The sequence below is a fragment of the Notechis scutatus genome, chromosome 2 (genome assembly GCF_049901735.1).
Source record: "Notechis scutatus isolate UNSWTSFEM ecotype Mainland chromosome 2, rNotScu1.2, whole genome shotgun sequence".
In the NCBI taxonomy this organism is placed as follows: Eukaryota; Metazoa; Chordata; class Lepidosauria; order Squamata; family Elapidae; genus Notechis; species Notechis scutatus.
Window position 1 is genome coordinate 91,310,755 of NC_142010.1, and position 24,172 is coordinate 91,334,926.

Below are 24,172 nucleotides of genomic sequence, written 5' to 3' on the forward strand. Positions count from 1 at the left end.
AAAGGCTATTACCTGAGTTTACCTATTTACAAACTTGGTGAGCAAAGCCAGCCACAAAATACCAATTTACCAGGAGGGGAATTAATGAGATTGATTCTTTAATTCCCCATACCAACTTATTTGTATACTTTTTGCACGAGATGGCAAACTTTCAAAGTGCTGGTCAAACTCCTTCTCTATTTTTATTTCCTAAACACAGCCTAATGTAGGTTCCCAGACACAGTCTTAGAAATAAGATGAGGTTAGAAATTGATGGATGGTTTTGTAGAATAAAAACTGGATTTCATTTTTTTAAAAACTAAAGAATTTAATAACAATACTGGTAGTTCAATGAGAGACATTTGGAAACAGTAAAAAAGAGCCCTGAGGCACATTTTAGGCAAATGTTTATAATATTGAAATTCCAAAAGTTTGGAAGTTGTTTTGCATGGCAGACAAGTTTAAATAAAACAGTAGAAATCTTGTAAACTATTAGTATACCAGACATTAACATGTGATCCTTGCTTGCATAATTCTAAAACATACACACAGAGGTGTGTGTGTGTTAGGAAAAATAGCCCTCAGGTAGATTCTGTTACATATATTAGAGATATTGAAGATTCCTCGCATGTCCAGGTAGGATTGGAAAGCTTTCATACTGAAATCCTAGAGTCTCATTGTTAGTCAGCGTAGATCGGGGTAAGCAAATTTCTGACTTTTTAGTGTAAAGCAATTGAGCAATAGTGCAGATACAATTTTTGAAAAACAAATTGAAGTCATGTTAGATCCTATGAGAGTTCAGCCACTCCTTTTTCTTTTTCTTTTAAAGAAAAATAATTTACTTTAGAACTCTGTGGATTCATTTAGTTTTAAGCACCTTGATGTCTAAGAACACTGCAATGATGATTTTTAAAAGATGATACAAAAGTAGATTGACTAGTAGCCTGACTCAATAAAAATAGTCTCTCTAGTTCTATGAGATTAGCGGTAACATTGTGGACGATTAAATTCTGTTTCCTCTTAGACAATGACTCTGATGCAATGAGCAGCTCCTATGAATCTTATGATGATGAGGAGGAGGATGGGAAAGGCCAGAGGTTAACACACCACTGGCCATCAGAGGAAGCTTCCATGAACCTGGTGAAGGATTGCCGGATTTGTGCTTTCCTGTTGCGTAAGAAACGCTTTGGACAGTGGGCCAAGCAGCTGACAGTCGTTAAGGACAACAAGCTTCTGGTGAGTCACTGGTTTTTAGAATACCAGTCTTTGTAGCAGTGACAGGTCCTTTTGAAGAAGAAAAAATCCTCTTAAAATTACATACTAAAATTAATTTCTTAAAGAACCTCAAAGGCCTGCTGATAGAGTGATATTTTCACCTGCTTCTAGAATACAAATATGCTACAGAGAAAAGCTATTCCAAAAGAGGGAAGCTCCTACCTGTTTCCTGGTGGGTAAGGACCCTTCGTAAATGCTCACTAGATATTCAATGGGATTGGCAGAAATTGTTGGAAAAAGGTAGTCTCTAGGATAAAAGGATAAGTAACATCTAGATATTGTGTTAAGGAAGGTGTGATAAATTTATGATGCAGATATTGGTAGGATTGACATTAAGGAAGCATGCTGGCTATTGTTTTAGTAGTAAAAGCATAGAATATTCTTTGAAAATCTACTTGGGATTGAGGGAGAATTACCACATCAACCACATAAAGATATATGCCAAGATATATCACAAGTGAATTAATATGTAAATTGAACAATAATGGAAGCAAGATGCAGTTCTACCTAATTCTCCTAAAGATTGAAATGTCTTTGGTGAGATGCCCCACCAAAGTGGATCTTAAACGTGAGTTTTGATATTGAAATTAGTTCAGTTGATGTTGAGAGTAATATATGCCATATTCAACCTGATATCTTGGTAAAATGCAATTGGGAGATATGTTCTTTTGCCAGATGATGCAACATGAAGGCTAATGTAAAACAGAATCGCCTAGTTGAAAGCCAAATTGTTTTGCCAAAATATTTTCAGACTCCATCCAATCTACTAATCATTCATATAGATTTGCTGACTTTACTGGACAGACTTTTAAGTTTCTTAATTTGGTGGCAGCTTTCTCTCACTTTTTTGTACATTGGAATTATTATTGCCAACCCCAACCCCCCCCAAAAAAAAAAAACAACAACTTTAGGGATATGCATGATGCAGTCAATGAAAAAGGGAAGAGAAAAGCCAGAATTGGGTTTCACCACTCCAGTTTGTTCCTGATTATCTAATGTAGTATTATGTAATACTATGTTATTACGATACTCAGGGACTTTACCAGACTTGACCTTTACCATTCAGATATGTTACTGATGCCCACTCTAGGGGAGAGTCCATGTCAAAATGTAATGGGTCCTTCATTGCTCTTATATAATGGTCAGGATTGTTCCTCTCAAACCACTGAAGGAATAAGGCCAAAAAAGATTGTGAGCCTTCTCTTTATGAGGAAGCACAATAATATCAAAGTCTTCACTGGAATAATCTTGGAATCAGCCAGCCATCCCATCTTGGTTTGGACTAAGTCCAGATCTTGGCAGCCTCCAATAGCAGGTCATGATTTCCACTGCATCTCCCAATGAGTCCAGGGGAGAGATGTATAGCTGAATATCCTCTGCATATTGATTATTCCTTACTCCAAACCAAGGTTTAATGTCTCCCAGTGCATTATTCACCTAGACATTTTTGATACAACTTTTGTTCTTCCCTGTAAGGTAGCATTGACTGTAAGACGTACAGTACTTGTCCAGCCTCACCAAATATCTCTTTTAAGATGAAAATGAAAAAAAATCCAGTCAAAATTCTCTAATAGTAATTTATTCTTCAAAGTTCATTATGAACTAGAAAAGCACAGAGTGGGGGAGAGATTAATTCTTTCTTCATCTAACGTTTTCCTGTACCAATATCAACTCTTTCATGGAAAGACCCTATCTAGATATGTATTTGATCAGGAAGTATCCTAGCTGCTCTACTGATCCCCCTCTGGAAGCATATTTCTTACTTTCTTTAGAACAACCCGAGAAATTTAACATACCATTGATATAATATTTCATGACATATGTATGTGTCAAAAAGAACATCAGGTTCAGTGTACTTTTTACTTCATGTAACAAAGTGTTCTGATTTGAAGGCTGTATTGTTAAGCTGTGCGAATCTTTGAATTTTTCTTCTTTCTCTGACATATGTAAATCCCAGCCATTTCCAAATGGTCAGCAACCCTATCATGACAATACTCTTTTGTTTGTTCTTTCCACGTGGAGAACAGGTGTGAAACGTGCAAGAAAGAACTAGCTGAACGAAATCTCAATTGTCTCTTCTTTCTAATGTTAGTGTTACAAAAGCTCCAAGCACAGACAGCCACACCTTGAAGTGCCTTTGAGCATCAGCAACGTTGTCTATGTGCCAAAAGACGGACGCCGCAAGAAGCACGAGCTGCGCTTCACCCTACCAGGAGCTGAGGTCCTAGTGTTAGCAGTGCAAAGTAAAGAGCAAGCTGAAGAATGGCTGAAGGTATCTCTCACAACTACAAAATACTGTGGTTCCTCTGCAAACCCTTCTTTATCTGTGGCTCGTATCTTCTACACTTGCTATCTTTTTGTTGACCGGTTTATTTACAGTGCCCAATATATGCTTAGCAATCCTGCTTTGGCGGCTTTTTGGAGATGAGCAAATGAGAACGGATCTCATAGGAAGTGGGACTTATCTTCCTCCTGGGGAAAGGCTTTCCTTCCAGCCCTCTTATCGTGCCTGTCTGATTGCAACACCAGCTGTGGAGAGAATATCCACCCACCAGAGAAGACCTTCCCCACCCGATTTAGAACTGTTTGGCAGAGGAGATGTTTGTTTACCCCCACTCAGCCTTTCCTGCTTTTGTTCTCAAGTATGAGCTCATAAACTCAGGGAATCTCTGGGAAAGGTAGAATTTGCCTTCTCTTCCTGGAGAACCAGTCCCTTCAACTCAGTTTTCTCTAGTGACACCTCTGCCCTCCCCAGGAGCAGCAACCCTAATACACTTGGAGAATGCCAGATTGGAGAAGGCAGATTACAAAATACCAGCCTGAGAGATGTAAAAGTAGGCAAGTCAATGTGACTAATCACATATCATGTGGTTAGCCATATGCTGTAGGAATCAGTTTAATAAATCATGAAAAATTTTCAGGCTTGGATATTATATATATTATAAATACCTATTCTAGGAAGATAAATGCAATATGATCTATAAGAAAAAAAATAATTCCCTTGTGGATCTAACAAGTTTAGGACAGAAAAAGGAAATCTGCACACATCGAGCCTCCCTGTGTAGCACCTAATTTTGTGGCTTCTCAACAACGAAGAATGCATTTTTCTGTGGCAAGGGTTTTGGGTTTTGGTGTTTTTGCAAACTTGATGGAAGGAGGCAAATTGTTTCCATTGCCACCTTAATCCCACCTTTCTACAGATACCAGTGTCTTAAAATTATACTGCTGAAATTCTGCCATTGAAAATAGAGATATAATGGGGAGAGGGCTTTTTTTGAAAAAACATTTATGGGAATTCTAAAGTAGGAATGGAACAAGTTTGCCTCACAGATGTTGTTTGTTCCTTTTCTACTCTTGATCCTTACTGAGAACTGAGGAGGGAGAAATCAGCGTTCTCTAGAAGATTGGAAAGTCAAATTGTACCCCTACCTAGTCCTTCAAATGTTCAGTAAAATATCTACAGTATGCTTATAAACAGAACATAGTTAAAGCAGCCTTCTCCTTGTTGTTTTATGTTTAACTAGTATCCCATTATATATTCCCAACAAAAGCAACATAATTATTTGGATTGAAATATAACACCTGTGAAGGGCAATGTTTGAAGAAGACTTATTTAACATTTCTCTTCCTGGTTAATACCTAAGTTAGTACCATTAGCTGATCACACAGTAACCATTTCTTATAGATAGATAGATAGAATTCTTTATTGGCCAAGTGTGATTGGACACACAAGGAATTTGTCTTGGTGCAAATGCTCTCGATGTACATAAAAGAAATGATACAATTGTCAAGAATCATAAGGTACAACATTTAATAATAGTCATAGGGTACAATAAGCAATCAAATCATACTAGGAAGCAGTCAATATAAATTGTAAGGATACAAGTGACAAAAGTATAGTCATACAGTCACAAGTGGGAGGGGATGGGTGATAAGGAGTGATGAGAAGATTAACAGTAGTGCAGACTTTTGTAAATAGTTGGACAGTGTTGAGGGAATTATTTGTTTAGCAGAGTGATGGCATTCAGGAAAAAACTGTCCTTATGTCTAGTAGTTCTGGTGTGCAGTGCTCTATAGCATTGTTTTGAGGGAAGGAATTGAAACAGTTTATGTCCGGGATGTGAGAGGTGTGTAAATATTTTCACAACCCTCTTTTTGACTCGTGCAGTATACAGGTCCACAATTGAAGGCAGGCGGGTAGTAAATGTTTTTTCTGCAGTTATTATCCTCTGAAGTCTGTCTGTCCTGTAGAGTTGCAGAACCAAACCAGACAGTTGTAGAGGTGCAGATGACAGACTCAATAACTCCTCTGCAGAACTGTATCAGCATCTCCTTTGGCAGTTTGAGCTTTCTGAGCAGGTGCATGTAGCTAAAAAACAGAAGTGTGCAGTTAAACAACTAACGGCATTTGCCATAGACAGAAGATCTCTACGGAAGGGGTTGACTGATCGTACAGACTCAAATTTATACCATAAAGGAGAATTTGCGAACATGAGGGCTTGGCTTCTTTGTAGTTTGCCCATTCCTCACATGGAGATATGTACTCTTTTGGAGATTTTATGAGACATTTATCTAGGAGAAGTTTAATAAAATCTATAAACTAAGTAGTTTATATCAGAACTGCAGGGGTGGAAGTTTAATGAGTTGGGATTTGATTTATTTTCTGTTTTGGCAGAGCAAGTGTTCTTTGGCTTGAGTACTGTCAGGAAATTAGTATTAAAAGTCTTTGTTCCTCCTTATATTACTGGCTGAATTTTTTGTTATTGTTTTTAATATTTTCACATCTTGGCTTTACTGCATATATTAGTTAAAGCATTCCCCACTCCTGGCTTGGGATGAAACTGTCTAGATCCTCCCTTCCTCAGAATGTTAAGTACTCTCCTGGCCCCAGTCCACCTGACACTTCAATGGGCTGGATGAATCCAACTTTCTTTTGAAAAACCACCTCCCTGAATTAAAATACCTGATAACCAAGTCAACTAGGGTTGTTTTGGGACCAGAGTATATAACCCAATGTGAATGAGATAGAGCAGGAACTGGATGAACTTCCTGCCGTATAAGGAAAAAGCTACTGCCCTGTATTGTCAGCTCTTATCTCCTTAAAACTTATGCCAACATTCTCTGCTGAAATATTAGAGAAACTGGGAGTAGGAATAATAAAATCAGCAAAATCTAGTTATTGAATGAACTTTAAAATTTTGTCTCCTTCTATGTTACGAGGCATGAGAAAAACATTATCTTGAGTTAGGCTCTGTTAGCCAAATGATACTCTTAGACATTAAACTGGTGTTAGTTTAACATAACTTAATCAGACATAGCTAGTGTTAGAAACTAATCCTGCAAACAAGAGGAAAAATTAGGTGTAGATCTGCCTTTTTCAATCTGGATGCTGACCATGTACTGGGTTTCTGATTTCCAGGATTCCTGGCTAGGAGTGATCCCAAATTATTTGGAGGACACTTGTTTTCAGTAGGCTTGTATATATTAATTTCTATTCCTCAAAAATTGATCACAAGTTTTTTTTTTCTTTATTTCTTAAATTTGATAAATGGCAATCATAGTTCATAGCTCCTGAATTAAGAGTTGGTTTTTCAGCCGCTAACCTGTGATCCCAGATGGAGTTTGTCATAATATTTTGCAAGGCAAGGAAACCTGGAGGGCATTTCTGTGCCTGGGAAAACGCAACCTGACAGTTTGAAATGAAGTGAGCTTTTTATTATAGCAGAGGTATATCCCTGTTTGTAAAGTGATGAAATTTATTACTGTCATTCGAAACTGTATCTCCTGCCCAGGTGATAAAGGAAGTAAGCAATCCCACTGGAGGAGGATTAAATGGAAGTGAAGTTCCTCTATCTCCTACACTTACCTTGAAGATGGACCATGATAAGGTAAAATTTCTTAAAAGTTCTGTTCCCAGGAAAAGCTGGTCATCATACATATACTATTCAAGTGTACTTTTCCACATATGTAGCAAGTGGAAGAGGGGAGAATGTAACCTATTTTTATCTGTTGTGATCTACACTTAATTTAAACAATACGCCATGTGTAACAGAAAAGACTCCATCCCATGCAAGTAGCAGCTGGAGGAAGAGATTTTCATTGGAATCAGAAAAAAAGTATTTGTAGATAGTCCTCAACTTATGACTATAATTGAGCTCAGAATTAAGGTTATAAGTTGTGCTGGTCATTAAACAGGTCCCAATGTCAACTCATAAAACATTTTGTATACACGTTTTATAGTTGACAACAGAAAGAAGGGGGGGAGTTTCAAAGAGCAGACAGTAGTGTGGAATTGAAAGTACATTCCATTCATATTTTCTTCAAAGACTGATTAGATGACAGAAGCTTCTGCCTCGCAAAAATCTAATTGGAGAGTATGATTGAGCATGATTGATGACTCTTGGCTATGGATGTTTTTCATTGGATGATACACCCAGAGGGGTAGGGGGGAAAGCAGGATCAAGGGTGACAGTGAATTACGTATCTCAGAATTGGCTACGCCCAGGTTAATGCCAGTCGTAGAATGTTAACTTCAAATAAATCCTTTTTAGTTTTGGGAGTGTGGCTCAAGGCTCATGATTTAATTGGAGTAACTGCCGGAATCCTGACACCCTATGCGATGAAGCACAATTTTACAACCTTTTTCGCTGTTAACAGATAACAGATAATCAGAGTTGGAAGTGACCTTGTAGGTCATCTAGTCCAACCCCCCGCCCAAGCGGGAGACCCTACATCATTTCTGACAAATGGCAGTCCAATCTCTTCTTGAAAGTCTCAAGTGATGGTGCTCCAACAATTTCCGAGGGCAAGCTGTTCCATTGGTTGATTATTCTTACTGTCAAAAACTTTCTCCTTATTTCCAGGTTAAATCTCTCCTTGTTCAGTTTCCATCCATTGTTCCCTGTCTGGCCTACAGGTGCTTTAGAAAATCAACAATCAACAATCACTCTGATTGTTAAGTCAACACTAGTCATTAAGTTAATCCATTGTCCACGATAGGCATTTTTTTTGCTGGAAACTGGAAGTAAACACTGGTTTCACGCAAAAAAAATGTTGTAAATTATGATCAGAGGACATGGCAAATGGCCATAAATGTGAGCCAGTTGCCAGGCACCCAAAATGCAATTGTGTGACTGTATTGATGTGGGGGAGGCAGTTGTTGGAATTTCAGACCTGGTCATAAGTAGCCAGGGAAAGAGGACCATTGTAACTTCAAATGATCTCTAAGCAAGATCCTAAGTCAAGAACTGTCTGTAATTGCATTACATTTTTTTTAAAAAAAACCCTGCCCATCTCCTTTTGGAATGCTTTCCTAGCCCCCCTCTAGTGCCAAGAGTGGTTCTCAGTCTGAATAAACAGTGCAATCTTTACCTCAGAGCTTAAGACCAGCATGAGGCCCACTTATAAAGGAGACACCTGGCTCTGATATGAAGATTTTGGAAGAAGGCACTATAATCTTCCTTGTGGGGAACATAATGCAAACTCTTTTTTTTAAAAAAAATCAGTTCTTAAGTAACCAACAGCAACACTGCAGATGGAAATAACTATTTTTGTCTGTTTGTTAATCAAAGTATCTGTGCTGCTCTTCAAAACTTAACTTTTCCCAGAATGACGTACAATTGTGTATTTTCAAAGTAAAGAGCATTTGAGTGCTATTTTGGATAGCAACCAAGATCACTTTCTTCAATGAGCTTTGCTTGGTGAAGGCAATTAATCTATAAGCATTTTGAGCCTGGAGAGGAAGCTCTGGGGTTAAAAAATACTGACAATCCACTGGATGTATGTTCTTCTTTGACCAGAAATCGTCCCAGGATAAACCTACTTCTGACTCTGACAGCATAGCAACAGCAGAAAATGGTTCTTCTCTGCCCCAAAGGGAGAGCCACGAACAAGGTGAGTCTGATATCTTCCCACTTTATATAAGGGAGAAAAAATGGCTTAATATAGTCACTATACTAGACTTAGTATAGTCACTAACACTGATGACGTTACCTAGTTTGGGTAATGAAATGTCTGCAAGAAAACAAGCTCAGAGAGTACTGGGGACCCCTCATTTCAACCCTGAGCTACAAATATTCTCCTTTATTGGTACCACAGAGGGATAATTTAAAACTTATCTAGTGTTTCTAAGATCTCATTGGTAAAAGATAATCTCAATAAGCTTGTCACCTTTCAGACTTAACTATTTGATCCATTCTAGTTTATCCATCTGGGAGTTACTACTTTTTTTACTCAGGATTTCTCCCTTCAGCCCAACTCTGGGTGAACTAGAAGGGATATAGCTTTGAATCTTGCTGCCCAAAGACGTAGATATACAAAAACTACAAATCAGAGGTGGTATTCAGCAGGTTCTGACCAGTTCTGGAGAACTGGTAGCAGAAATTTTGAGTAGTTCGGAGAACCGGCAAATATCACCTCTGACTGGAAATTTTACAGTATCCTTTCCCTGTCTCGCCCACCAAGCCACACCCACAGAACCGGTAGTAAAAAAATTTGAATCCCATCACTGCTACAAACACTGGACAAGTCCTAAAATATAAGAGGTAATTAGGTAATTGTTCAGTGTTGTAATCAATAAATATTTTATGAAAAGATTTAATCAGACAATCTCTTCAATAAGACATAAAAAGAGTTTGCTGAAAAAAAGGAATATAAGGAAAACAAAAGAAGGGAATTGTACAGAAATCCAAGTAGAAGCAGTGCACTCTTGTACTTGTTTTGAAAAATCTCTGTGGCAAAGATGCTAAAATGACCTAAGCTTAAAGGAGATATACAAAACAGATGTTTTCCAAAATGGTTTCCTGCCAAACAATTGCTACAGTCAGCCTTTAAGAATGCCTCTTTTTCTGTACTCCCTTATCTTGTCCCCACTCATCTGTTTATATCACCTAATAAAATAACTTTTCGTAAAATTATCTCTGGTCCTTTCTTTTTCACCATTCAGTGAAGCATATCTTTTTTAGTATTTATTTGATTTGTTAATCGCTTACAAGATACAGGTATCATGAAACTATCACCAACTTATAAATTTGTTGCTTCACGTGCACCTACAACAATCTAGATAACACCAGTTCATACTATCTAACATACATTTTACCCCTTTTCATTTGGCAAATATACAATGTATGCGTGGCTATCCTGAAACATGCAGTTGCCCATTTTTCACATAGAAGGTAAAAATGAAGCAAATACTATTTTAAAAGATAGAAGTTGAAAAAAATATTATTATTTTTTAAATATAAAAAGAATTTGCAATAGCACATAGACTAATATACCCGTTATACAGTGCTGTACAGCCCTCTCTAAGCGGTTTACAGAGCCAGCACCTTGACCCCAACAATCTGGGTCCTCATTTTACCCACCTCGGAAAGATGGAAGGCTGAGTCAACCTTGAGCCTGGTGGGATTTGAACTGCCAAACGGAAGACAGCCGGCAGTCAGCAGAAATAGCCTGCAGTACTGCACTCTAAGCACTGTGCCACCGTAGCTCATCAATTAAGAGGCAAAAGCATATGATCTCCCAGAATACTATTTAGTTGATAAATGCAGAGATATTCTCTAGATAATTATGGAGGATGGCAGGAAAACCTTTAAACTACTCGTGAATTTTTGTTCGCTCAGATAAGTAACATGCAAATTTCATGTTCTGTTCCTTCTCCAAGGGAAAAGCAAAAAAAGTGGCTTGGCTGAGCTCAAGGGCTCTGTGAGTAGAGCTGCTGGGAGGAAAATAAACAGGATAATCAGCTTCTCAAAGAAAAAGGCTTCTCCTGAAGATACCCAAACATCCTCTACAGAAGAAGACATCCCTTGCTGTGGTTTGTATCAGGATACCAGCAGGGGTGGGATTCAACCGGTGTTACTACCGATTCAGTGACTACGTTTTGCGTGCGCATGTGCGCTTTGCGCGTGTAAAAAAATCTTAAGCTGTGCCACCCGGAGAGCTGAAAAGCTCAGTGCGCCAGTGCACAATGTTTGAAAAGCCTCTTTTTTCCTGCTTTTTTAACCTCAGCTCTGCCGCGCAAAGCAGCTGAGGTTGAAAAAGCAGGAAATAAAGGACAGGTAAGAGCCCGGGCGGGCGGGTGAGCCAAACAGCAGCAAAGACAGAACCGGTTCGGTGTCTGCTGTTCTTCAGAGCTACCGGTTCTATAGAGCCAGTAGCATCCCACCCCTGGACATGAGTAGGAGCACATTTAAGAGGGAATCAGTTACTGGGTAAATTGGAGGCGATGGTAGGGGTAGAAATGCTTGCTCAGCTATTTCCTTGCACTGCAGGTAGATAATAAAAGTAACAGATAAGCGAACACTCATTTCTTCATGAAGTTTCAAAGGGAATTCCAGCACATAGTAGCCTTGGTTGTTATAGTAGACTCATGCATCCCTGGGATAATTCCGTCGTCCCCCCCACTTTCCATTTTCCTAAAACAATAAAACAATTACTTTGCAAGACCTTGGTGCTGACATCTACATATTCTGATTTGTTCAATGCAAGGGTCTTACAAAACTGCCTTGTTTCTCTTATTTTAAGACAGACAACAAATCATTTAGAGCACAGGTGATGCTATTCAAAATTCATGATGTGTGTGTGTGTAAAAATAGACACGTATGTAAGGAAAAATATCTCAGTGATGATAATGTTGGGAAGGGGAAACTTGTAACCATCCAGATGTTATTTAATTCCAAGTGTCCAGCTCCAGTGTTAAAAGTCAATTACATCTGGAAAACGCCAGGTTGCCCCTCCTTTAGTCTGAAGTAATTTTGGATTTGGGAACCAACTGCATCATATCTAAGTACAACATTTTTTGATTGGCTAAGAAACAATCTTTTAATCTCTCTCTCTCTCTCTCTCTCTCTCTCTCTCTCTCTCTCTCTCTCTCTCTCTCTCTTTCTTTCTCTCTCTCTCTCTCTCTTGTTGGTTATTGCTCTAATGCTGATCTTCTTTCATATCTCCTGGCAGGCTACTTGCATGTTCTTGTTAACCAATGTTGGAAGGAACGTTGGTGTCGTTTAAAAGGCAACATGCTTTATTTCCATAAGGACCGCACAGATTTAAGGACCCATGTGAATGCCATTGTCCTGAGGGGATGTGAGGTGGCACCAGGACTGGGCCCCAAGCATCCTTTTGCTTTTCGTATCCTTCGCAATGGACAAGAAGTCTCTGCCTTAGAGGTAAAGGAGCTTTCAGTTTTCTTAAAGAATAAGAATGCACCTCTACACATGTACATTTAGAAGTGTAGGTTCAGTGTTTCCATATCCTGTGATCTGCCATAGTTTATTTTCACTATGATTTATTGAATAAGCTACACATGACCACATTGCACTAATACATAACCCACTATTTCTAAATCACAGTTGTTGAATTCACACAACACACTAAGCTAAAATCAGACAAATGATTTAGCATGCTATTGAATCTATTCACTGCATCCAGTAGAAATAAATAAACGGAGATGATCTTTATTTGATTAGATAGTACTGCTGTAAAGTTATACCTTTACCTTACTTACTTGCAGGAAGAAATGTTCTATTGCTTCCGAGAGAAATATTTATGACTTTATTTTGTATATCATGTAATTGTTTAGGCAAACAGCTATGAAGATCTGGGACGTTGGCTTGGGTTGCTGCTGGTTGAAACTGGTTCCCAGACTACTCCAGAGACCTTGCATTATGATTATGTAGATGTTGAGAAAATAGCCAACATCATCAATGCAGTGAGACACTCTTATATGTAAGAGCTCCCCTTACTAATATGTTTGTAACATAGCTAGGTTGACAAGGGGCTCTGTATCTGCCTCTGCAGATTGCTTCTATCCTTTCTCCTGGTCAATGACAAGAATAAATTTTCTGATATTTCTTAAAACGTTTTTGAATCTGAGTGGCAAATAGATAAGCATGGAATATAGGTGCCTTTTAGGCTATGAATATAGCAATGAGAAGGTGCCAAACTAAAGGTATCTACGGCTGAGTTCTTTTCTCTCTTCCTTGAATCAACAGAGCACTATTCTAGAATGTCATTTGATGTTACCTGTGACAGTTTCAGGCATGTCTCTATTCCCAGTCAGTACTAGTCACTTGATGTTCATTCATAGTAAGGAGTGCCTAGCAGATTTTAGATTGCCTTGAGGCTGCCCTTGGGCATTGTTGGAATTGAGGGGATGGGGTGGAGAATGTTGCTTAAGCATTGCTAAAACAAATGACTTAAGCCAATCTTACTCATGGGCTTGAGATATAATGAATGCAACATCATGGGGCCATGATACAAGAGATGCTAGGTCATCTATGATAGGGTTAGTTAAGACAAAGCCTAGAACACATAAATCTATATTCATGATATTTAACTTACTCTTTGCTTCTTAAAAGTAAGCTACATTGCCAGAGAAAATTTTTGACTGTGTGCATATAGAAAAAAATAAGTGTATACTACTCTCTAATGTGAGAAGTATATAAATATAGTCTTCAGTGTATGACCACTCATTTAATAACCATTCATAGTTACTTCAGTGTAGGAAAGAGAGCTTTATGGTCCATAAAATATGTAAAACATTGAACTATCCCCCTACACCTCCCCACAGTAATGTGAACTGCATGTCAGGCACTTGGCAACTAACTTGCATTTAGGATCTGTTGCCAGGTGCCCCCTGATCAGGGGTGGGTTTCTACCGGTTCTGTCCACCTCTGTAGAACCGGTTGCTCCAAAGAGCATCAGACATAGAACTGGTTCTATGTCTGCTGCTGTTTTGGCCCACCTGCCCGCCCGGACTCTTACCTGATCTTTATTTCCTGCTTTTTCAACTTCAGCTGCTTTGCGCAACCCAGCTGCAGTTGAAAAAGCAGGGGAAAAAAAGGGCTTTTCCAAACGCAGCACTGCTCAGCTGTCCGGGCAGATCAGCAGGTTGTAAATTGCACTTGCGCGACTCGCACATGCACGCGTGACGCTAATAGACAGAACTGGTAGTTATACCAGTCGGATCCCATCCCTGCCCGTGATCATGTGATTACCATGTGCAATCTTATCTGCTGGCTTCCCCAGAAAATCAGTGGGGAAGCCTGTAGGGAAGGCTGCAAGTGGAGGTTACAGAGGAGAGGGGAAATCCTTCAACAGACTGCATGAACAGAGCTGAAATTTTTTAGGATTTCAGTTCCATACCTTTAGCTGCCTCCCCCCCCTTCCCTCCCAAAGGATTTTCCTTCCCTGAAAGGAAGGGAGGGGAAATCCTTCATTCAGTGTATTTCATTTGAGAGCATAAGAGATGCTTTCTGGGAGGATTTCAGCTTTATGAAAGCTGAGGTTCTCTCAGTAAGCTACTCTTTGTAGAGTTGTAATTGCAGGAATGTCATTATCTTGGATGGCAAACCTCAGATAAGGACAAAAGTAATTACAACTCAGGCAAAACAAAATCACTAATGCAAAGAAGGATTAGAGAGAGGAAGTAAACGTGTTAGACTTTAACTTGAGATAGTTAATTGTGTTAATTACTATGCTAGACCAGGGGTTCCCAACCACCGGTCCGCGGACCGGTACCGGTCCGCGGAACAAGTCCTACCGGGCCGCTGGCTTGCTGGGTGCCGCCATCTTTTTTTGATGAAAAAGTGCTTCCGGTGAGCTTTTCTGGGTAGAAAGCTCACCGGAAGCACGCTTTCATCAAAAGATGGCGGCGCTAGCGCTCGTGAGCTTTTCCGGTAGAAAGCCATTTCTACCCGGAAAAGCTCACCGAAGCGCGCGCGCCATCTTTTTGATGAAAAGTGCTTCCGGTGAGGTCACCGGAAGCACTTTTTCATCAAAAAAAGATGGCGGTGCCCAGCTGATGCCGGTACCGGGCCGCGGCGCCCAGCTGATGCCGGTACTGGGCCGCGGCGTAAAAAAGGTTGGGGATCACTGTGCTAGACAGTAACAAAGGTTGAGCAACAACCAAAGTTAACCAATGTTAGAGGATTACTAAAAATGTGTATAAATGCAAGACTAGACTCCAATAAAGTCATCATGATTCATTTGATCATGATCAAACACCTCGACTGCCTCGTCATTACAACTCTTCAGCTGTGCTTTGACTTAGTTTGATGTATCAAGTCCTTATATAACAGCAAGCCCAGATTTGTCATAGGGACAGGTATCCCAAGGGATCCTATCTCTATTTTGGATGTGCACTTCACATTTTATATATTTTATATTTTATATATTTCTGTCCTCCAGAAATGCTGGATTGCAGCTTGTAACAATTCCAGTCCTATAAGCAACAATTACAGAGATTCAACCTTGATGCAGCTAAAAAGTCTGGATAAAAGAAATCTGCACAATATTTCATATGATATATCCTCAAGAATCAAAGGCTAATTATCTCCTATTTTGGGGTTTTTACACTTTTTAAAAGACATATTCTCTCCTGCTTTACCAAAAATACTAGCTTTGGCTAAATACAGTAAGATGAGGTGACATTTGTTATGGAATTCCAGAAGTGTTTAGATTCAGTTAATAGAGGGTGGAGAAAGAGCCTTATCATCTTTACTTATTAAATACTTGCTTAGAAAATTAAAGCTGTTTTTAATCTATTTCTTCTTCTTCAGGTGGGCCAGCTCCTCTCTTGAGAACCAAACAGAGCTAACTCATGTGTTATATGATGAAGTCCCCTATGAGAAGGTGGAGGTAGCAAAAATATGATCCTATTTTCTTTCTTTTTAAAAATTTCCTTGACATCACTATGACCCTCCCTTCCCAGTTGCTTGGCAACTTGTAGAGAACTGTTCCTAGGCAGAAATAGTAGGATAAGCTGTCTTCCCCACAGTCTGGGGGAAAACTGGATTTCTTAATGATACCTCCATGGTAATGCTCTCTATGACCTTACAATTGTTTTTGCTCTCCTGTTTCCTTTGTGCAGTCAGAAAAATCAGGGTGGCCATCCGGATCTCAGGTGAAGCGCCATGGCTCTTCTTGCAGTGAGAAATCACGTCGTGTAGATCCACAAGTTAAAGTCAAGCGTCATGCATCAAGTAGGTTGGATTAGGTTTATCTGTCATATGTTTGGCATAATGCCCTGGATCAACCAACTTAGAAAGAGGGAATGGGGGGAGGGGAGAGGGATTTGTCAGAAATGCCCGTTCCTAAAATTTTATTTAAAAAAAAATCCAGCTGCATAGCACAACATATCGAAGCACAGAACTGGTTCCTTGTTCAATGTTTCTGCTTTTGTAGTAATATTTGATTGCATATGACTTGTACTCTGCTTCTTAATGACCAAGGATTGCTTATGTCTCTGATAATGTAAGAATCCCAATGTGCAGGCCTGGCGAACATCGTTATAAACTTAAGTTAATGCTGTATTTTCCCTTTTATAGAGTCCCCTTCTTACTTGGGATGCAGTCTTGAAATGGCAGAGTGTGAATGAGAGTCCTAATTTTCTATTTGCAATTTCCTACCATGGCTGTAAGAATGCTGCAATGGGCAAAGTCCGCCTGGAAATTCCTGGGCTGCAATATGCTCCTCTGAAATTTGGCCTATGAGGACGGTGCTGTCCAGGCGTACTGCCACAGGCATTTTCTTAATAGCTAACATTATTTTACCAAGGATGCTAGGCTATGCTACAGTTGTAACAAACTCATTAATAATTCACTTATCAAGTGCTAGAAATATCGGTAATAAGCAATTTCTGGAAAACAAGGGAGCTATATTGGAAGCACGAGAGTTACTGATGACACTTTTTGGTTTGGTTTAATTTGAGTTTTAAATGGGGAATTGTGTCTCTTTGAGCTTGGTCAGCCTCATTCGCTTTCTTTGCTGCTAAAACAGAGGTTCCCTCAAGAACCTGTCTGTTGTGTATGTATGTTTTGTGCAGATGCCAATAACTACAAATATGGAAAGAACCGGGCTGAGGAAGATGCTCGGAGGTTCCTAACAGAGAAAGATAAGCTGGAAAAGGAGAAGGCGTCCATTAGAAATGAGCTTATTGAGCTGCGTAAGGAAAAACGGGAACTACGGGAGGCCATGAAGAACAAATCAGGTACAGTCCTGCTTCAAGGCAAGGGCAGTGAGGAGGCAGTGCCTTTTCTATTGTCCACATTATAAAAGCTGAAATTTCAAAATTCAAGGTCCAGTAAGTTTATGGAGATGGGGTTTTTTTTTTTTTTTTGTTCAGTATGTAATAGGTAAGAAGATCTACATCTAAGTCTCTCCCCTGACTTCTAGAAGATTTTCTTCATTATCAGTTGGCAGATATTTCTGTCTGAAACTGCGCAGCTCAGAGTTGCACCCCACTTGCTATGACCTCCCCAAAAACCACCCGTGCTCTTTGCCTCCCTCACTTTGAGGGATCAATGAGTTAGCCTTGCTATGAGAGTCTATTGATAAAGAAGAAACGGCATCAGGTGATTTCCTGCAAAAGATTACAAGTAATCCTTACCATCATTTCTTCAGCAACCATTCAAAGTTATGACAGGGACTTACAATGGCCCTTCAGAGTTCCAGGTATTACAACATCCCTGCGGTCCTAAGATTGAAATTTCTGGTGTCTGCTGGCTTCCCACAAGCAAAGTCAATGGGAAAGCCAGCAGGAAGTTGAAAATCATGATCACGTAAGCTCCTCACTTAATTGCCCCCACACAATCCTTGTTTAACAATGGCTAACCAAGACTAAGCAATGCAGTCACATGATATCATGCTTACAACCACATCAGTGAGAGTTCCCAATCCCAGTTGCCCTTGTAACCTGAGATCTACCTGTACTTCCACATTATTAGATGGTAGAGCATGCTTTTAGGCTTTGCATCTCGTTCCTTCCCACTTAATGCTAGGTACATTGTTAATATCTCTTCAATCTGCCAAATCCACACAGCTTCAAATTGATCACTGAAATGATTCCTGCCTTCCAGAAATGAAAGCTCAGGTACTCCACCTACTGGAAAAACCCTGCTTTCCATTTAAAAATATAAATACTATTCCTAAGGTATCTGAAAGCTTGGACAGTAGAGGACAGTAAAATCTATTATATGTAGTCCTCGATTTATTACTATAAATGAGCCCAAACTTTTTGTTGCGAAGCAAGACATTTGTTAAGTGAATATTGTCCCATGTTACAATCTTTCTTGTCATAGTTGTTAAATGAATCACTGCAATTGTTAAGTTAGTAACACAGTTGTTAAGTGAATCTGGCTTCCCTAATGATCCCGAGGTCACAAAAGGTGACCACATGTCCCAGGGTCAAGTTGCCAAGCGTATAAATTTTGATCATGTGACCATGGGAATGCAATGGTTGTGAAATGGTTGTGAAAAACAGTCATAAGTCACTTTTTCAGTGCCATTGTAACTTCAAACGGTCACTAAATGAACCTTTAAGTCAAGGATTACCTCTACCGTAGCTCTTTCCAGGGCACTTCTATACCATTATTGCTACTGCTGATTTCAAATTGCACCTGTGCAGATTTTAAAATAAAAGATTGCATGATTATTTTCAGTGCTCTAGGCTGATACCGAATATTAGGCTGAGAAATTATCACAGAACTTGTCACAGAATTAGGATTAAAAGAAATCCATAAATATTTCTCACCCAAGCACAGTGAAAAGGTGAAGAAAAAAATATACTCCCTATATCCATTATAAACACACACACACAGAACATTTTTTTAAAAAGCTATCATGAAATGAAGAACAAGTAGGAAGAGAAATAACACCAGGAAAATACAACCACAAACTATTTTCCTAGAACAAAGAGTATAATCAACAAAGTTTTTAATCTTCTGTTTTTTCAGCTCTTATCATCAATGTGACAAGAATACATTTCATTTTTATTTTCATTGTAATACTTACAGGTAAAACTCAAAAAATTAGAATATCGTGCAAAAGTTCATTTATTTCAGTAATGCAACTTGAAAGGTGAAACTAATATATGAGATAGACTCATTACATGCAAAGCAAGATAGTTCAAGCCGTGATGTATCATAATTGAGATGATTATGGCTTACAGCTCATGAAAACCCCAAACCCACAATCTCAGAAAATTAGAATATTGTGAAAAGGTTCAATATTCTAGGCTCAAAGTGTCCCACTCTAATCAGCTAATTAAGCCATAACACCCACAAAGGGTTCCTGAGCCTTTAAATGGTCTCTCAGTCTGGTTCAGTAGGAATCACAATCATGGGAAAGACTGCTGACCTCACAGTTGTGCAGAAAACCATCATTGACACCCAAAGCCTCAAAAGGTAATTGCGAAAGAAGTTGGATGTTCCCAAAGTGCTGTATCAAATCACATTAATAAAAAGTTATGTGGAAGGGAAACGTGTGGAAGAAAAAGGTGCACAAGCAGCAGGGATGACCGCAGCCTGGAGAGGATTGTCAGGAAAAGGCCATTCAAAAGTGTTGGGGACTTTCACAAAGAGTGGACTGAGGCAGGAGTCAGTGCATCAAGAGCCACCACACACAGACGGATCCTGGACATGGGCTTCAAATGTTGTATTCCTCTTGTCAAGCCGCTCCTGAACAACAAACATCAGAAGCGTCTTACCTGGGCTAAAGAAAAACAGACCTGGTCTGTTGCTCAGTGGTCCAAAGTCCTCTTTTCTGATGAGAGCAGCTTTTGCATCTCATTTGGAAACCAAGGACCCAGAGTCTGGAGGAAGAATGGAGAGGCACACACTGCAAGATGCTTGAAGTCCAGTGTGAAGTTTCCACAGTCTGTGTTGATTTGGGGAGCCATGTCATCTGCTGGTGTTGGTTCACTGTGCTTCATTAAGTCCAGGGTCAATGCAGCAGTCTACCAGGAGATTTTGGAGCACTTCATGCTTCCTTCCACAGATGAGCTTTATGGGGATGCTGACTTCATTTTCCAGTAGGACTTGGCACCTGCCCACACTGCCAAAAGCACCAAAATCTGGTTCAATGACCGTGGGATTACTGTGCTTGATTGGCCAGCAAACTCGCCTGAACTGAACTCCATAGAGAATCTATGGGGCATTGCTAAGAGAAAGATGAGAGACATGAGACCAAACAATGCAGAAGAGCTGAAGGCCGCTATTGAAGCATCCTGGTCTTCCGTAACACCTCAGCAGTGCCACAGACTGATAGCTTCCATGCCACGCCTCATTGAGGCAGTAATTGCTGCAAAAGGGGCTCAGACCAAGTACTGAGTACATTTGCATGCTTATACTTTTCAGAGGTCCGATATTGTTCTATGTACAATCCTTGTTTTATTGATTGCATGTAATATTCTAATTTTCTGAGATTGTGGATTTGGGGTTTTCATGAGCTGTAAGCCATAATCATCACAATTATGACATATCACGGCTTGAACTATCTTGCTTTGCGTGTAATGAATCTATCTCATATGTTAGTTTCACCTTTTAAGTTGCATTACTGAAATAAATGAACTTTTGCACGATATTCTAATTTTTTGAGTTTCACCTGTAGTCTTCTTCGATAATCACTTTTATTCTCTCTCGCTTCTTTTAAGTTTAAAACCGTATGTGGTAATTCTGGGCTCACTTACAACCAAGAGATCAAATGCAACATCTAGCCCAGTATTCTGCTGGGCCCAGGAAATTCAGAGCTAGAAATTAAATGGAGTAGATTTATCCTCCAGGAAATGGGGAACAATTTTTGACCACTTACATTCTAGACCATTTCTGTATATTGTGATTTTCTATATAAATCACAATTCACAGCTGTATGTTAATCTTGAACTTTGTTAGCTGCACTGAAGGGCCATTTTGGAAAGACATATGAACTCTAGAATCTGCATGGTTTCATTCGTTTCATTCAGGTTTTGCTTCGTGTAAGATACCCTGAGGTAAGATGCGCAGCGAACAAATTTAATAATAAACAAATCTGTGTTGGTAACAGGGAAAGACTTGAAGGAGCTCGAACAGCATGTTTCAGCCTTAGAGGAGCAGTGCAAGGCAAATGAGGCAAGACGGGTAGACCTAGAAATCAAGCTGACAGAAGTGAAAGACCAGTTGAAACAGTCACTAGCAGGAGGGCCAGCTCTGGGTCTAACTGTAAACACCAAGCCTGAAAACAAGGTAAAGAAATATCTGTTGGCTTTTCCAGCCTCATATTATAGCCATTTCAATATGATAAGTAACCTGTGTAAGGACAGAACAAAAATGATGACAGTCATGAAAATCCTACAACTGTTTGTTTTGCTGGAGGCAGCTATTTGAAAGATCATGCCTTCTTGTGTCATTTTCTCCATTGAAATAAATCCATTGTATCCAACCTCATAATTGAATATTTAACTGTGCACTTATTGTGCATCAATAAAACCAGTGTCTTTAGATTCTGAGTCTTTCCACTGAAGGAGAAACAAAAGGCATGGTGTGAATTTATAAATGTGAATAACTCTTATTTTGAATCATTTCCTACATCACTTACCAGTAAATCTACAGTTTATTTTGTTAGGGTTTATACTTTACTGAATATTTTTTAATCGACAAGTTTCTGCAGTAAGCACCTGCCTTTGTTAGACTTGTTTATTACAGCGCGGTTAGTGAGAGGCATTGCAAGAAGTTTGAAGAAGACATAGAGTACATGTGGGTCTTCTCTCGTCTCTTCAAACACTGCCCCAAAATTATTGCAAGGTGATATTGCCCTCTGAACTTTCAGGAGGTGCAACATCTTAATAGAATAACAGAGTTGGAAAGGATCTTGGAGGTCTTCTAGTCCAGCCCCCTGCTTAGGCAGGAAACGCTATACCATTTCAGACAAATGGCTGTCCAATCTCTTCTTAAAAACTTCCAGTGTTGGAGCATTCACTGGTTAATTGTTCTAGTTGTCAGGAAATTTCTCCTTAGTTCTAGATTGCTTCTCTCCTTGATTAGTTTCCATCCATTGCTTCTTGCCCTGCTATCAGATGCTTTGGAGAATAGCTTGATTCCCTCTTCTTTGTGGCAACTCCTGAGATATTGGAACACTATCATGTCATCCCTAGGCCTTCTTTTCTTAAGCTAGACATACGAGACATAAACTAGACATCTTAGATGAATCTGATTTTCTCAGACATCTCTCTGGAAGAGAGAAGTTAGGTGGCCCCTGGGGAAACAAGCAAAAACCACAATAATTGAAACTAGATATATCATTTTAGGGTGCTTATAGAGAGAATAAGCCAAGATATTCCATGATGGACAAGGCATCCAAGAAAGTGCTACTGGCTTGTTAGAAGAGCAAACATGGGATAAGATATCAAGACATACTTTGATTGCACAGAAAAAAAATGAAAATTATTCTTTTCATTTCACTCCTTTATTTGTGTCAGAAAAAGAGTATCAGAAGGTACCCTTTTCTGGGGGAGTCAAGTAATAATGACCATAGACTATTAAATATAAAGCACATAATAACTGTAAAATCAAAACAGCTGATTAATAGTATTCATTTAATAAATCTTTGCATGATAAAGGGGGGAAAGTTTCTTTCTGATGTTGAACAAGATTTTAAAAAGCATGTGTCAGACAAATCTCCCTAAGGAAACTATTCTAAAGATAGCTTAACCTAGTACATCCTAACTGAGAAGGCTGCCCCTACTTACCAGGCCTTAAAAGGTAGAGACAGCTTTTGTCACTGGTCAATTTATGTTGGAGAAGTAATTCTTTCCATTCCTAATGTTCTTCACAGAGATAAACAGTGCCTAGCGAGTAACTCCTTGGAATAATAAGCATCTGTCTTCTTCCAGTCTTCAACAAAGTTATCCAAATATTTTGAGATTAAAACATTCTGATCCTGAACATTCTCCAGAGATCAGAACAGCCTGGTTGGCTCTCTTCCAATTGGGAACAAGCTGTTCCAAAGTCATCGTGGCACTCCAGGATTGGATCATTTTGACTTTGAAATGGCACACCTATATGGCCTTAACTATTTTTTATATTACTTGCCTTTTTACAGGACACTGTTACCCAGCCAAATGGAAGTCCCCCAGAGCATTTGGTCCCAGTTAACTGTGCATCAGAAATGAGGAAGCGAAGCCCCTCTCTCCTTCCTGCCAACAAAGGAACTGTGTTGCAGAAAGCAAAGGTATGGAGTCCATCTTCATACAATAATGTCAGCCCTTTCCTTCTCCAAAAATTTCAAACTCCTTCTGTTATGTCCCTTTCACATAACCTATTGCTTCCTGCTAGTTTATAAATAGCTTCATGCAGATATCTATTCTGCTGCCCCTATCCCACTACTGCCCTGACTCTATTGGGAAATGGGTACATAGAATGGCTTCCCTCACCTTCTTTCTTTTTCAAGATGAGTTTTTCAACTTGCTCCAGAAATGCTGGCCATAGTTAGTAGAGAATTTAGATAAAGGACCAAGGATCAACCTTCCTCCAGCCATGTTAAGTGAGTTATGTCTGCGAAAGAGATTGGAGAGTAGGTATGTAAGGTGCCCTCTTGTTTCCCACCACACCAAAAAATAGCCAACCTTAAGTTTGGGTCTAGAGGAGCTAAGTGGGGTGATGTCTCTTAATTTCCTTCAGCTCCTCCAGCCTCAATGTTTCTGATTTCATAGCTTCAGAATGATTACAACAAGCAACTTACTCCACCGTCAGGTCTTTTGGCCTAGTTACAGACCTGCTCATTGGTTATAGTCAAAGCCCATAACACCAAGTGAGGCCATTGTCTCAGGCAACTGTTGCTAGGGGATTGGAAACAAGACAGCTGGGTTTGCCTTCTTTTGAAATGAAATTCAGATGCTGGCCCTGTCAGCTCTACACATCAAATGGAAGGATGCCATCTTGCCATGTGCCCATAGTGCAGTAAAGTTAAGGCCAATCCTAGCAGAGATTGCTGACTTTTTGTGGCAAGGCAAAAAAATATACCATCTCTTTATGGAGGTTAGGACATTTCTATAATAGAAAATATATAGTAAATATTTGATCACAAATTTTGGTGAGAATGCTGTTGGTAAAAAAGCAAGTTACAAAAGTCTCTAAAGAATTCCTCAAGCAGCATCCAAAGGATATTT

General features: G+C 39.4%; 1 protein-coding gene across 2 annotated transcripts in view; it reads left to right on the top strand.

Annotated features, from left to right (window-relative positions):
* AFAP1L1 (actin filament associated protein 1 like 1) overlaps positions 1-24,172 on the top strand; it is a 94,909-nt gene that overhangs the window by 68,938 nt on the left and 1,799 nt on the right. For both annotated transcript variants that reach the window (XM_026688334.2, XM_087955462.1), the window contains exons 7-18: positions 1,004-1,215; positions 3,347-3,526; positions 7,047-7,142; positions 9,054-9,147; positions 10,916-11,068; positions 12,208-12,419; positions 12,833-12,978; positions 15,813-15,891; positions 16,124-16,235; positions 17,078-17,242; positions 21,073-21,251; positions 23,107-23,235. In XM_026688334.2, the coding sequence (XP_026544119.1) occupies positions 1,004-1,215; positions 3,347-3,526; positions 7,047-7,142; positions 9,054-9,147; positions 10,916-11,068; positions 12,208-12,419; positions 12,833-12,978; positions 15,813-15,891; positions 16,124-16,235; positions 17,078-17,242; positions 21,073-21,251; positions 23,107-23,235 (1,757 nt within the window). The remainder of the gene's footprint in view (positions 1-1,003; positions 1,216-3,346; positions 3,527-7,046; positions 7,143-9,053; positions 9,148-10,915; positions 11,069-12,207; positions 12,420-12,832; positions 12,979-15,812; positions 15,892-16,123; positions 16,236-17,077; positions 17,243-21,072; positions 21,252-23,106; positions 23,236-24,172) is intronic.